Raw genomic sequence first — 15,488 nt, forward strand, 5'->3', positions numbered from 1 at the left:
ATGGTGAAGTCTGTTCATGCAGCACATTTAAAACAAGCAGAGCTTCACAGGAAGCCTAAAACAGAACAACATCTTTACAGGATGAAGTGCTTTAGCTCGAGGCCAGAGAGTCGGAGCGAGTCTTGAGCAAAGACGTGAAAGTAGAAGCAGTTCCTGTATGAAGGGCAACAACTGAAAGAGCTTCGGCTTCAGGTCTAGATGTTTACTGAGGATCTGATCGGCAGACCTCAGTGTTCAGACTAATGCAGTGGCAGCAGCACATTCAGTCTCTGTAGGAATCATAACGTTGGCAGGAAGCCTCGAATTGAAGCTTGAAAAGAGTTAACATGTTCACGCTGTCTTGCCTCAGGTGAAAGTGGAGCAGCGGCGTTTTGTGCGAGCTGAAGGACGAACATGCAGAACTAACCCTTTAGGAGCTGTCACCAATCACAGCCAAGCTTTTAACAGACTGACGGATGCACCGCCCTGAGTGGCCGAGAGGCCGGTCAGCACAACCAGACATGGCGTCTTTCATTAAGATGAAGAAACCAGATGTTTAACTAGTTCTTTAGGTCATTACGGCCGTTTAACAAAGATTCAGTGAAGTGTTCAGGCTTTTGCTCAGTATTTGTCGTCTAACACCAACATTTATTGATCATTCGTTGTTAATTTATCAGTGACATCAGCACTGATTTAGTGTTAGTGCTGCAGGATGTAAAGCAACGTCTGATGCTGCGGCAGCACTGATGCTTCAGCGATCGTCTTCCAGACGCTTCAGTGTTTCTGTTGTGCAGTTTGACTGAGAGACGCTGTCACCCTCCAGCTCTACTGACCTTCATCCCTCTCTCTTCCTCAGGGTTGTGGTTTTGGCTACAGATACACTCGCCTCCCTCATCTCCTGAAAACCAAACCCGAGGATGCCAACCTGCCCAGTCTGCAGAGTAGGTGCTCTTTGCTGTTCTCACGCCCGCTCTGTTCTGTCTGTGCATGCTTGTCATCAGCTCCCATCTCCTCCTCTTGGTTTTCAGCACGTTCCCGGTTCAGGTGCTCGTTCTTTCATGAATTTCCATAAATAAATTGAGGCGGCGGCTGCTTCGTCTGCAGTTTATTTTTGCCGCAGCTCGCTGTGATTTACGGCTTTAATCATCAGCGTTTGTGGAGGTGAACGTCAGAAATGAATCACCAAAGTTGTGTGTGATGTTTGTGCCGAGATGAAGACTGACGTTTTATTTTAGGAAGCAGCTCTGCAGCGCTTCAGTGTTTGTGCTCAAAAACACAGACAGCCTCGACTCAGCGAAACATCTGCTCTCAGAGTGAAGCGCCGGTCGGTCCTCGCACGCCGAGCTCTGGATCGTCACGTGGAGGCACTTTAACAGCCCGTTTACACCCTCTGATCCCAGCAGGATGCCTGCAGTGCTTTATAGGAGTGTCTGCATACAAAAGCACCTGCCCTCCATCGCATCCCCTCACTGACTCTGCGACGCTCCTCAGTGAGTTTTTAAAGAGCTCAGGATGGAAAAATAAAAGCCAAATGCAATAAAACGTACCGACACGCTAAAATAACAACAATGCAAAAAGAAAAGTAGCTCACTAAATTATTTTACAGGGGAAATTAATTAATTCATTACTTTAGGTCAGTTATACACCAGCCTCTCTCCTAGACGTCTCCATACCTGCACAGGTGTGTTATCTGAACCGTCCAATCTTCATCCTCCTCTGCATTCACTGACTGTCCTGGATCTGTCTGCCTCCCTCTGATTTTATACATCCATCACCTCCTCGGAGTGCTCCTACCAGATTCTCAGTGCACTCTCAAAGGACACAATAGAGATTCAGTAGAAACAGAATAAACACAGAATAGAAATGGAGTAATAGAGAGGAGCCACTGCCTCCTCTTTTCTTTAAAAACAGAGATGTGAGTACTAATATTCAGGTTACTGTGATCATTTACATCACAAATATCAGGCACATGTCCACCTGCCCAGTACGTCCAGCATGCCAGCTACACTACGCCTCCCATCAGGTCCAGCATGTTTCCCAGTTTGTTATTCCTGCTGATTGATTCTGGGTCAGCGTACAGAGCGTAAGCAGAGACACAGAGCTCACATCTGCTTCCAGTTTGGAGCAGCAGCAGCTAATGACCGAACCCCTCTCCTCGCCTCTAAGCCACCCATCATCATCTTCATCACTGCTCGCCCAGCTTAAAGTCGCCAAAGTCTGATAGGATAGGCTGACGATGGTGAACTGACGGATGGATGATGGATGAGGGAGGTACACTGTGAGAGTGCAGACGAGTAATCGGTCAGAGTGAGGGCGTGGCAGGGTCGGAGGGCGTGTCAGATGGTGTGTCAGTGGGCAGAGGGCGTGGCAGTGACCGTAACTGTGTTGTGAATATGAACTGGGACAGAAGCTCTGTCCGTGGTGCTGAATCCTGTTTGTCTCCCACCTGAGTGTAACTCCTGCACGGACGCTGACTTCTCTGTGCTTCTCGTTTGCATGCCTTTCAGGAGATCTGTCCATTGCTAGTTTCCAGAGTAAGTTCATCTTTTCACCTCTCCCACTTTTGTCCTCGCTGTCTCTGTGTCTCCTGCTCCCTTCCTTGCTCCACTCTCCTGAGCCTCCTCACCCTGACTCAGCCGGAAGTGCACGTTGTACTTAATCAATAAACGACCCTCTGGTGGAAATCGGTCGATAATCCGTGTTTCAGGTTTTCTCCTCAGGTTGGAGGCACAGCTGGCCCCGCTGAGGTGTTTTTTTCCTCTCCAGCTGAACTGAATCTTAGTCATTTTTTGCTTTATATCAGGGGTGTCAAACATAAGGCCCAGGGGCCAGAATTGGCCCAGCAAAGACTTCAGTCTGTGGACAATTCTTGAAAGTTATTTCAGAGTCCGTTTCTTTTCTTGGTGATAAAGACCCACCCCACGGTGCGTTCAGATTTTGAGTGATTTAGTACTGTAATAATAATAATAATGATAATAATGATGATGATGATAATAATAATATAAGGTAAACAAATAACAGAAAAAATTCAATTTTTTAAACTATTGACTTTAAATTGGATTACTGGAAAGAAAATCCAAAAACGAGCAGAAAGGCTGTGTTTGGTAATCGCAGGACAGTCAAGAGTTTGACACGTTTCTTATCATTTGAGCCCAAAGAGTTGTGCTGACAGGCCAGCAGCATTTCTTTATCGTGCAGACAAAGTGAGACGTGCTTACATGTCACAGATTACATGTGTAGTTAAACGTCTTTACACTGACGCGGCTCTCGCTGGTCCGGCCTGAGACCAAAGTGAGCCGTTTGTTTCCCACAGTAGAAAAAGAGTTTGACATCCTGCTCTGGATACTTGGAGTCTGTGTGTTACTGCGTCATGTCCACGTCGAGCTTTGTCCTTCATTCTTCATTATGACTCGTAGTCGCACAATTACAGAAAAACTCACAGCTCTGAGATCTCTGTTGGATTGTTGTCTTACTGTGAGCTCACCTTTGGACGACGTTCAAGGTTTAAAACGGACGAATATAAAAGGCGGAGGCGGTCTGGGTGGTGCTCGGGTGGTGTGAAACAGACGGCTGCCTCTGTTTAAAGCTCGAGGCCTAATAGCTTCATTTCATCGTGCATTTGTTGCATTAGTCTTAATGGAGCTTTTTTAATTCATTCATATTTTTGTGCTCCGTGCAAACGGCTCCGGCACTTTTTATTTTTAGAGTTTCCTTCAGTCATAAGAAATCAAATCTGTAGCTCTGCTGTGCTGATGGAGCCCAGTAAAACCCAGTAATAAACCCAAACTGGGACGCGTCTCACAGTATCGTACTTGAGACGCAGCGGGTGTTTTTGTTTTATCCTTCAGAGGGCAGAGAGGAGGAAGAGGATTGGATTTAATGAACACTTGACACCACAGAGCTCCTGTCAGCTCTCCCGGAGGAGGCCGGAGTGCCACAGAGCCGTTCTTCATCTATTTGCTTCCTCCTTCTCCTCTCCTCTCCTCAGAGTGTTCCCTGCTCCATCTTTGCCGTGTCCTTCCTCCTCCGTCCCTCCTCTGCATCTCTGTTAGTGACCGTTTTCCCTCCGTGTCCCCGTTTCCTTTCACTCATGTTTGCTTTGGTTTTGAAGAATATGACAGACATGTAGAATAGAATAGAATAGAATAGAGTAGAATAGGCCTTCATTGCCATTGTACATGTAAACAGAGGAAACGGCGAGTGTCTCTAACGCTGTCCACATGGCGTCCTAAGCCAGCCTGCTGCTGCTGCAGGGGCGGGCCGGGCGGCGTCCGGTCTCCGGTCCTCTGCTTTCTCGCTGCTCACCTGTCCTCTGTTGTCTTATTGGTTCAGAGCCGTGCCCGTCGTTGCTGCTGCAGAGACACATGGCGGAGCTGCTCAGCATGGACAAAGACATGGCCGCCTCTTTCCTCAACAGCGTCCTGAACCAGCTCAACTGGGCCTTCTCTGAGTTCATCGGCATGATCCAGGAGGTAAGAACCACCAGGAAACCCAGCAGGTACGGGTCAGGGAGCACGTGCAGGACACGGCGTTAAATAGAAAGTCCAGAAACAGAAACTCTGTTAAAACATCAACAGAAACAACGAGTACTTGAAATCATCTCTCATTAGTGTTATATCCCATTACAGCGTGTTTAATAATGTCTTTGATATTTAATATTTATACTCAATACCTCCGACTCATTGATCCTTTATTAATTACTGATAATGAAGGAGAAGTTTGATTGAAGCTCTTCATAAGCGCAGATCATTCGCTTCAGTCTGCTTCAGATTTCCCACATTCCCACAACATCATCAGCATACTCAGAGGACCTGGAGGACTCTCTGTGCACAGGGTCGAGGCCGATAACCGTGACCTTAAATGACCGCTCTGTGATAAATCAGTGCATAACTCGGAAACTGGCGTCTACCAGCAGCTCGGCGTGCCGTCCACACATGCAGGTTACTGCTCCGTCAAGCGTTTGGCCACGATGGAGAAACGTCCTCTGGACCTGAAAGCTCCTCTAAAACTGATCTGAGGTCAGACCCATCCAAACATGGACGCCGCATCCTCAGGCGATGAGCAGGACCCTCATGTTCTCACAGACTTCTTTATAAAACCAGTGCAGTCGCCCCCTGCTGGATGTTACACAGAGTGCAGGTTTAACAAGCGGTTCACAGTTTTCATCCTGACACAACATCACCTGACAGGTGTGCCCACTGTGACCTCACAGGTGGACTCACAGCTGAGGCCGGTCCGACCACACTTCCTGCTCGTCGTGCTTTGCTGTGAACTGAAGGTTGAGGATGTGTTCACGGCGTGTTCGACCTCTGAGTGAAACACGGAGAGCGAACCCAGCCTGAGGAGCGTCTGCTTTAGCTTCTTTCTCTGAGCTTTGTTTCCCTTTAATAAGATTATTTGGGCTTTTCTGGAAATCCTCAGTTAGATGCAGTGAATCATCCACTCAGCGCTGTAATTGATCGTATTCCTGCGGGACGCCGGGGTATTTTCAGCCAGGCCAGCGCTCGCAGCGTTTCAGAGATCAGGCTCATGTTTCCGTTCCTCGCTGCCCGCCTCCTCGTCTGCTGCTTCGGTTCGAACTGGCGAACACGAAGCTCGACGCAGCTCATCGATTTTACACCTGCGAAGGTTCAGGCAGAAAGCCCGTGCACAGCGACGCCTGTGAGCCCACGCCACCTCTCTTGGATCTGCATGATGTCATAGAGGGACAGCTCCATCCACATTCTGTTAGTTGGGGGCAGCAAATAAGAAAGGAGAAGGTTACTTAACAGGGCGGGGCTGAAACAGCTGCGACAGGTGCTTTTTTTGATTGGTTGTGTGTCTCCCCACAGATCCAGCAGGCTGCGGAGCGTCCAGAGAGGAACTTCGTGGACACTCGTCAGCTGAAGGTAATCTGAGTCACTCAGCCGGGTTCGCTCAGGTAACGCGGCTCAGGTGTTAGGCTGTGACAGGTGCAGTCACCGCCCACAGGTTAACCTGCAGCTTCTGATTAGCGATGTCACCTGCAGGTGTGTGCGACCTGCTTCGACCTGTCCGTCAGCCTGCTGCGGGTGCTCGAGATGACCGTCACTCTGGTGCCTGAGATCTTCCTGGACTGGTCCCGCCCCTCCGCGGAGCTGCTGCTCAGACGGCTCGCTCAGGTGAGGCGCTGCCGGGTTTACAGTCTTGCTGTGACACAGTCGGAGCTCGTTATTGGCCGGTTTCAGACCAGGTAATGTGATTTTCATCTTCTCTTGCACAGTCGGTGATAAAACTGTTTTTACTGGGTTTGAGTATCAAACGAAAACGTGTGACGTCACAGACTGTCTGTGCGGCGACTTGGGCGCATCGTTCATTAAAAAAAACCAACAACAGCCTTCGGTCTGTTAGAGTCTGCAGTCAGACTAACAGTCAGCAGTCAGCAGAGAGATAAATGTGAGCAGCGTCGGCCTGCAGAGCGCTGTCATGTGATCGCAGCTGCTCCTTCTTGTTGGAGCTCCAGAACAGGAAGCAGACATGATTTTAAAAAAGCTTCAGTTCAGCCCCAACCCCACCCACAACGCCAGGAGACGTTTCCTTAGGAAGAGATGGAGATGATGTCACCTACCCTCCCACCCTGGCCTTCTGTGGCGCCCCGATCACATGACCCAAATACCAGGCGGCTTAGAATATTTAAGGATGAGTCATCAGCCGACAGCAGAATTAACCACGGACTCAGGTTTATGTGAACTCAAACGCCGTTTCCTTCGGGTGTCACGCACTGATAAACCCGCCCACATCAGCACTCACAGACATTTCTGAGTGGCTGGTGAGTGGAGTGACAGTGATCTCATGTTTCCTGTGACATCACCGTGGGCGGAGTCTCACTCATGTTTATGTTCACGTGCAGCTGCTGAACCAGGTGCTGAACCGAGTGACAGCAGAGAAGAACCTGTTTGACCGAGTCGTCAACCTCAGACTGCCAGGTACACACACACACACACACACACACACACACACACACACACACACACACACACACACACACACACAGATCCGCGCGCACACAGGCCCACACACACGCACAGTGACAGACAGTCAGAAGCAGTGAGCGCCGTTTTAGAGGTCGCTGTGTTTTCCACTTCATATTTGGGGCGTTTAAAGATGGAGGCTCGCGCTGATGTGATTAAAGCAGAGAAAAGACGAGGGTAACCACGACATCGTTAGATAAACAAATCCATCATCAGACCCAGTCGCTGTCAGAGAGGAGGAGGAGCTTCATCTTCCTCTCAGTCACGTTTACGCAGAAAGAAGTTCGCTGTGAGGTCACAGCGATCCATGGCGACAGAAAACAAACAGCTGGAGTTTCCACTCACTGTTTGATGATGTTTACACACCAAAACACAGAGTCCGTCAGCGAACACGCTACATGCACTTCCACGTGTGGCCACCAGAGGCCAGCTTTCTGAAGGGAGGGAGCATGTGGGCTTCATCTGTCAGTCTGGTAGCAGACAGACAGACGGTCAGTTCGTCATGTTCAGACTGTGTGATGGTCGACACCAACAGCACCTCCAGCTCAAGGTCAAACCAAACAGTTAAAACTTTATTATTACCCACAATTTGTTATCTTTAAACTTCACAGCAGTGTCGGAGGAGGTCAGAAAACTCTGACCTCCAATACTGAAGTCAAATGTCATACTGTTCTGAATGATTCAATATTTCGTTTGTCTGTTTGAGATTGTCATTGTTATTGTTCTAAATAAAGTTTATTAAAAAAAAAAAGTCAAGTCAAATGTCCAGGTTCTTCACTTCCTGGTTTTCGTCCTCTGCTTCCTGGTTGGAGCTTACTTCCTCTCACCAGTGTTAGCTAACACCAGCCTAAATAAAGCCTAATGCTAGCCTGAGTGAATTAGGTCATCAGATGGGGTCAGGGGTCAGATGGGGTCAGACGCGGCCAAAATGACCATAAAGAATTATTTTATGTTGAAATTTCCACTGATCTTCAAAAAATTTAAAACGTGATTCATTGATGGAGCTCATCAGGAGGCCCTCACGCTCCTCCTGATGGAAACATCGTTGTGCCATAGCAGGAGCGACGTGTTGTAAACTCACCTTTTCCCAAATATACGTGTAACTCTGCTTTAGCCCACATGATTGTTTCACTCCTGTTATTATCACTGCTGTGAGCTGATTGGACCTCAGCAACGTCCATGACTCGCTCCGCCCACACACTACCATGTTTGTAGGGAGGTCATCGCCTCCTTTAACTCTGTGTGTGTGTGTGTGTGTGTGTGTGTGTGTGTGTGTGTGTGTGTGTGTGTGTGTGTGTGTGTGTGTGTGTGTGTTGTGGGGGTGGGAGGCGGGGTACACCTGCACAGGTCGTCCGTCTGTCGCTGATGATTTGTAATTTGTAGTTGGAGTCGACTGAAGCTGCCTTCTTATTACCACCTAATAATGATAATGATACCTTTCCAAGTTATTTCTGGGATAAATGGATTGATTGATTGATTGATTGATTGATTGATTGATTGATTGATTGTACTTTATTCATCCCGAAGGAAATTGGGTTAAGGCTGCCAGCCGTGCCAGCGCCGTCTTACCCTCCGACCATACATACGTTACACAAACATCACATGAGGAAGACAGGTCAGAGGGGTATAACAATGGAAAATGCACCACATGAGGAAAGATAAGGAGAAAAAAAATAACTCCCCCCAGACTGAGCTCCAACAGGGAGATCAGTTTGAGAACAGGAAAAAACACCTCTGCACAAAACTCTTAATACACCAAAGAAACACATGACAAGCAACAGGGGTGGGTAAAGGGTGAGAGACAGCCGATGTAGACAGTACATCCGGGCCTGCAGCCTATGCGCTGGTCTCCATGATCCACCGTCAGCATCGGAGAGGAATAAGCGTCGAAGGCGTTTGGAGGGGGGAGGGGGGATGAGTGTATGTCTGCATGTGTATATATGTCTGTCTGTGTGTGTGTGTGTGTGTGTGTGTCCAGAGTTCAGCTGAGACAGTGTCCTTCGCCCTGCCAGGCTAAGTAAACAGTCTTCCACCCAACCCAGGTGGCCTTGCATAGAAAGGGAAGAACAGTCTAAACACAGTCGTTATCAGGGTGTTGTTGTTCAGCTCCAGCCTTGAGACCACAGCTGGCGCCAAAGTGGTATCCGCATGAAGTGATGGTGGTTTTAACTTTACTGTGAACAACTTATATGAATTTCAAAGCTGTTCTAACAGTCCGACACTGGTCTCAATCTCCCGTTGGAGAGCCGTGAGCTTCTCCATGATGTTATCAACCTTACGCTCCGTGATGTTGTCATTCTTGTGCTCAAAGAGCCGATTCTGAGAACTCAGACCGCAGTGAGCTTCTCCAAGATGTGATCCAGTTTGCACTCAGAGGTCTTGTTCTGAGTATTCACGGCAGCCGTAAGCTTCTCCAAGATCTTATCCGTGCTGCACTCAATGAGCTCATTTTGAGAAACTCACGCCTCGTCCCATCGTTTCAATCCCAGCGGGCAGCCTTGTGGGGGTTTGAACAGCCGGTTCCGCTTTCTTAATTCTTCGATAAGCCAGGGCCAAGCCAGCTCCGATCAGCAAGAACCCTGTTATCATGGTTCCGAATAGGTAGATATCTTCAGCAGTCAGGCTCACCCAAGCCCAGACTCCTCGTTGAGAAAAGGGTGTCAATCGCATTCAGGGACCAGTTGATCAAATCCATAATTCCTCTTTTAGGTTTTAGAGAACAGACTGTGAGAGAGTGTTCCAGGGAAAAGTAATACAAAAAACACCAGACTAGACAAGGACACAAGAGGCTAAGCAGGGAAGCTAAGGGAGAGGAGGAGGAGGAGAGGAGAAAAGTGCGACCGCCTTCGTCAAGAGCAAAAGAGAATTGCAGGTGTGGGCGCGCCTTGCTGAGGCGTCCAATCAGGTGTGTGGGCCAGCTCTGACGGCAGGATCAAAGTAACACTGATCAGCAGCCCGTCTCTGCTTTAGACGCTCTGAAATATGATGACAGTGACTCACCTGATCCATCTTTTCATCAAACACCTGCAGGCCTGATCACACCTGCGTGCATGAAAGTAGCACACAGGTGTGATCCAGAGCTCCGCCTGAACACACACACACACACACACACACACACACACACACACACCTTCAGCCGTCTGACCAGGCGTGCGAGGAGACGCAGCCTTCAGCACGAGGTTTAAAGAGTGAATGAGAGACAACAAGAACTAAAAACATGGCGCGTGTTAGTGAGAACAGCGTGTTAGTGATGTCACACTCCGTGAAAGGAGAGCTCAACGCATCACAGGCCAGGATCACTGATATTAGGGTTATGATAATAACAATAAGCCGGGAGACACGCCCCCTCAGCGTCCATCATCCGGTCGAATTCGCGGGAAGTCGTGCAACTCTGATGAACTCTCTGTGTTCCTTCTGCAGGGCTGGAGAGCGTGGACCACTACCCCATCCTGGTGGCTGTTACCGGCATCCTGGTTCGGATCCTGGTGGACGGAGACCGGCAGGGGTAAGCCCTCCTTTCCGGTTCTGGCTCTGCTGGTTAGGGGTTGGACCGGGGGCTCGGTTTGGGCCACAGGCCGCTTCTGTGTGTGTGTTTGTGTGTGTGTGCACCACTGAATTTTCAAATTAAGAGCCCTGTCTATGAGTAACTGCTTGGTGTTGGATCCTGTGTGTGAAACACTGCTGACGGTGTTCTAATGTGAGCTCGATGACCTCTGAACTGCTAACTAATCCATACGTGGCTCAGGGTCACAGTCAGTGATCGATAATAGTGATCGGGGGCGATCGTGGCTCAAGAGTTGGCAGTTCGTCTTGTAATCGGAAGGTTGCCGGTTCGAGCCCCGACTCAGACAGTCTCGGTCGTTGTGTCCTTGGGCAACACACTTCACCCGTTGCCTGCTGGTGGTGGTCAGAGGGCCCGGTGGTGCCAGTGTCCGGCAGCCCCGCCTCTGTCAGTGCGCCCCAGGGCGGCTGTGGCTACAATGTAGCTTGCCGTCAGCAGGTGTGAATGTGTGTGTGAATGGGTGGATGACTGAATGTAGTGGAAAGCGCTATACAAATACAGGCCATTTACCATTTACCATCGCTAAATGTCCCCAATCGTCTCCTGACTGATTGCTGATGTCATCAGAGATAGCCGGTGGTGTCCTGTAGCAGCCAGAGGGGGCGCTGGTGATCCAGGTGTGACGTCCACGTGACGTCCTCAGGTTTAGCTCATGAAGGCTCAGGTGCGTCGGTCCTCTCAGGTGTTTGAGCAGGTAAACGGCTTCTCAGAGCTCATTTTGGAACAAACTCATAAAGCTGTGAGGTTGTCATCGTCGCTTGTTGGTGCGTTCTGATTTGTTTAGACGGGAGTTTAAATAACCACCCGGAGGCGTGTGAAAATGAGCTTCAGCGAGCAGCAGGGACCGCAGTGTGCGCTCTGCTGTTTATGGAGGACGGATGGAGTCGGGCTTACCTGCCGTGACCGTTCAAACAGCAGAGACGTCTGCTCTGCTGTTCAGGAAGCTCCACCCGAGCGTGACCGCGCAGCTCTGTTTGTTTAACCCTGCCTGCCCGCCGTCTGCTGCTTGGACACCAGAGCAGGGCGCCATAAAAATTGTTTACAGTTCACCGTGAGGCAAGGAAGGCGGCAAGGCAGCCAGTAAGTGTGATGCTCAGGTGTGCAGAGGGGACACGTCCAAATGACCTCCTACGCTCAGCACGCCTCCGTGACGCCACGGCTGAAATCAGAAGCTTAGTGCGAATCCAGGAAACGCTCCTCGCTCTGCAGCGTCTTAGCACCTGGCACCGCCTCTCGGCACAGTGTCCAATCACTGTGTGTGCTTGTGTTGGGCGGTGTGCTTGGTTTTGATTGGCGGGTGCTGGAGGTGAGTTTGTGGCGTGTTATCGGGTCTGTTCTGATGTGTCAGCGTTTTCCTAAAAAACTGCAGGTCAAAGTGACGGCGGCGGGTTGCAGGCAAGAAGCTCACCGCTGAGCTGAGCGTGCAGACGCCGCTGAAAGGCGGGACTTCCTGTTTGCCTGGCAGGCAGCTGTGGGAGACGGAGGAGGTGTGAATGTTTGAAGTTTTGGCGTTTTTGAGGCCCGATGAATGAATCCAGGTCAGACTCGTTTGAAGTGCCGCTCAGACGCTCGTCAAGCTCGAATCAGCCGAGCCGTCGGCACGTGTGGGCGTGAACTTACTTCCTGTTGTCTTCTTTCTTCATTTGCACGTTGCCCTCCTTCTGTCACCCCCCCCTCCCCCATCTTTATGTAACTTTGTGTCTGTTTTCACATCAAAGTTAACGCCGTGTTTTTAACAGGAACCATATCCTTCCTTGCGGCACTGCCGCAGCGAGCTGAGTTATTTGTGTCTGTTTGGCCCTGAGTTACTGCTCTCAGGCTCATGACACGCTGCTGCTCAGCGCTCTGACAGGCGCGCTGTACCTGCAGGCGCTGCTCAGGGCAAAGTACTGCAGAGCCGTCTGCATGTGTGTTTTTAGAAGAAGGTAAAGCAGAGACGAGGTTGGCGTGAACACCGCTTCCTGTAAGCTTCCTCGGACGGAGCGTCTCCGGGTGGAGTCGTGACTGTAACTTTGATAAGTGGTTGGAGATGGATGAGGTTTGCAGAGTGTTGGGAGCGTGCAGTGATGGGAGACCGCAGGAAGGCTTAGTGCCCGTTAATGGACTCTGAGAAACGAATAAAGGCATTAGCGTTGTCTGCAGGGGGGCGGGGCCGGCTCCTGCCAGGCGAGGTGGAGGGAAACACAGGGTGTCCTCGGCCTGTTTAATGCCTGGACTAGTTTTTACCAAGAATCAGGCCCCGCCCCCTCTCCCGTCACTCTGAATGAAATGTAATAAGAGCAAATCTGAAAGGAAGTGCGGTGCAGAGGAGCTCTCATTAAGGAGACATCGATCCGATATTTGGATCGGTCCGATCCTGACTCAGGAAGCCGGGTCAGGCATCGCTGTTCTGTGGTCACTCAGCTGGTTAATGTCGCCTCCTCCTGCTCCGTCTGTGAGGAGGGTGGCTCCAGATACCAACAGTATCAATGTCGTCACAGGTGTGTGAGCAGTGTGTCCTGATTTATGACATGAACCATCAACTTCTGAACACATTTCACTGACTTTGACTTTCCACAATAAAACACCTCTCAGCTTTTATTTTGAAGAGCTGGATGTAAACGTGCCTGTCTCTAATGTGCTGCAGGCTGTAAATAAACCACAGAAAGGTTCACACATGTTTCTCAGCATGTTTGACGGATATTTGTTCATTAAGAATGATTTAACACAGGTCAGAGGACAGAATCAAATATCGATCTGATACAAGCGTTGGTATCGGTATCAGATGATGTGTAAAATGATGTGGTGCTTTTGGACGTCAGAGCAGGAAGAAACAGCCGAGGCTGTTAAACAGGTGAAGTCACTGATGGAGGAGTTGATAAAGACGCATTAGACGCGTTTTCAGCGATGCTCTGAGTGGAGCTGGGAGAGTCGGCATCACCGGTGCCAATCACTGACTCGTTACATCATAGAAGGCTTCAGCTGCTGAAGCGGCTGTGCTTCTGCTCCATCATCACTCGGGCCCTGAGCCCATTAAGGCTTCTCCTTCACCTCACTTCTCCCATTACGGCGTCCGCACTCTAATGGTGGCTGTGTGCACTCGAGCAGGATCCTAGTCCCAGTAAAGATGGGTGTCAAACATGCGGCCCCAGGCCCAGAACAGGCCGCCCAGAGGTGCAGAGTGCGGTGACATGTTTTGTTACATGGTAGACATCTGGAGATGTTTGCAGCGAGAGCTCGGACTGCAAGGAGAGAGCGTGATTCCACCATGCTGGCTTCTCCTCATTGGCTCCCTCTTGGGGGCCTGGTTCTGCTGGAGGGTTAACCCTAACCCCCCCCCCCAACACACACACACACACACCTACCTACACACACACACACCTACACACACACCTACACACCTACACACCTACACACACACCTACACACCTACACACACACCTACACACACACACACACACACACACACACACACACACACACACACACACAGAGTGGATCTTCATAACGGCGGTGCTGCTGCTGTGATATGGTCGTGCTCGACTTGTGTGGACTCTCTGAGCCTCATCGCTACCTCCATGTGTTCATGCCCCCCCCCCACACACACACACACACACACACATTCCCCCCACCCTGTGTTCACATCACAGCTATTAACAGCCCCCCCTCCGTGCTCCATCCTGCAGAAAATCAGTGGTGCTAATTGTTGTCCATTAGCTCTGGCTGAGAGGCATCAGCAGCAGCTCGCAGCCTTCTGCTGATTAGATTGAGACCGAGGCTAATTAGCTTAGCAGCTGTGGAGCCTGAGAGGCCTGCATCGCGCTCTGGGATGGTTTTGCTTTTTTCCAGCCTGCAGAGATTTGTGCTGCTCGGTAAAAACAGGCTGAGCTGCAGGGTCAGCTTTGAGGCCGGGCGAGGGCGTGACGGGGTCTCAAGGACTTAACTGTGAGGGGGGGGGGCTCATCATTTCAAACTCGATACCACGGGGAAGACTTTGACCCCAACAGCAGCAGTAATGATGAAGAAGATGAAGTGAACTTGTTATTTTCCAATTAGAAGTTAGAGTTAACAAAACAAGAGTTTAAGACTGAAATGAATAAAAGCTCTTCGCGGACTTGAAGGTGAAATTTGTGTGTATTTTAGAGGGTACGGCAAACAGCACGATGTCTAACACATGGAAATCATTTCATTATTGCAGAGAGCGTTATGGTAATGTGTGCTGTGAGTTAGCCGTTGGCTAAAACTGACCTCACAGCTGCTCCAACGCAGCCAGAAACACGTGAAGCAGGAAAAAGAAAGCCTGCAGCTCTTTGGTCCTCAGCTCTGCTCTTCAGGCCTGAAACCGTCCGATTGGTCCTCCACTCGCCTCCTGGTCCACGCGTCTGTAATCCGCTCTGTCACGGCTCGATCTCCCGTTCATCTCCAGTAATTATTGATCTTTATCCAACTACTGTCCGCTAGCTGCTACGTTAATGATAACAGATGGCTAATGCTAACATGTGCACCAGCCTGGTTTCTGATAACCCTGCAGTTTGTGCATTGGGGCCCAACCAGTGCCTCCAGCAGCCCGGTTCCTGTACCCAGACCGTATGTTTGACACCCCTGCTGTAGACGGCCCATATTTTTATGGTGAATCGTGTTTCCCATGAAACAGACCGAGTGCAGCCTGGATCTAATGATCATCATTGTGTCTTCTCTCAGGATCGAATGAAAGCCCGTTTCACTGAAGCTTTGGTTTCTGGGGTTCCTAATAAAGTGGCTTCTGTGCGTCCGTATTTTTTAATGTGGTTAGGCTTTGATTTGCAGACGCCGCCGTGCTGTCACATGATGAAGATCAAAGCTTCAGCTGATTCTGTGTGATCATTACGCCACGCCCAGCTGTACTTACAGGTGTGGCGAGCAGGTGTTCCCGCTCACAGGCGGGCAGTTCACCGCCACACAGCATCGCTGCCGTTCATCTCCACGCTGCTCTCAGACCT

At 50.0% G+C, this 15,488-nt stretch overlaps 1 protein-coding gene across 5 annotated transcripts in view; it reads left to right on the top strand.

Moving 5' to 3' along the window:
• Positions 1-15,488, top strand: part of rnf123 (ring finger protein 123) — a 116,842-nt gene that overhangs the window by 26,619 nt on the left and 74,735 nt on the right. For all 5 annotated transcript variants that reach the window (XM_019356810.2, XM_005462574.3, XM_005462575.4 and 2 more), the window contains exons 32-37: positions 836-920; positions 4,312-4,451; positions 5,811-5,867; positions 5,988-6,119; positions 6,848-6,923; positions 10,389-10,473. In XM_019356810.2, the coding sequence (XP_019212355.1) occupies positions 836-920; positions 4,312-4,451; positions 5,811-5,867; positions 5,988-6,119; positions 6,848-6,923; positions 10,389-10,473 (575 nt within the window). The remainder of the gene's footprint in view (positions 1-835; positions 921-4,311; positions 4,452-5,810; positions 5,868-5,987; positions 6,120-6,847; positions 6,924-10,388; positions 10,474-15,488) is intronic.

The sequence above is a fragment of the Oreochromis niloticus genome, linkage group LG5, assembly GCF_001858045.2.
Source record: "Oreochromis niloticus isolate F11D_XX linkage group LG5, O_niloticus_UMD_NMBU, whole genome shotgun sequence".
NCBI lineage: Eukaryota > Metazoa > Chordata > Actinopteri > Cichliformes > Cichlidae > Oreochromis > Oreochromis niloticus.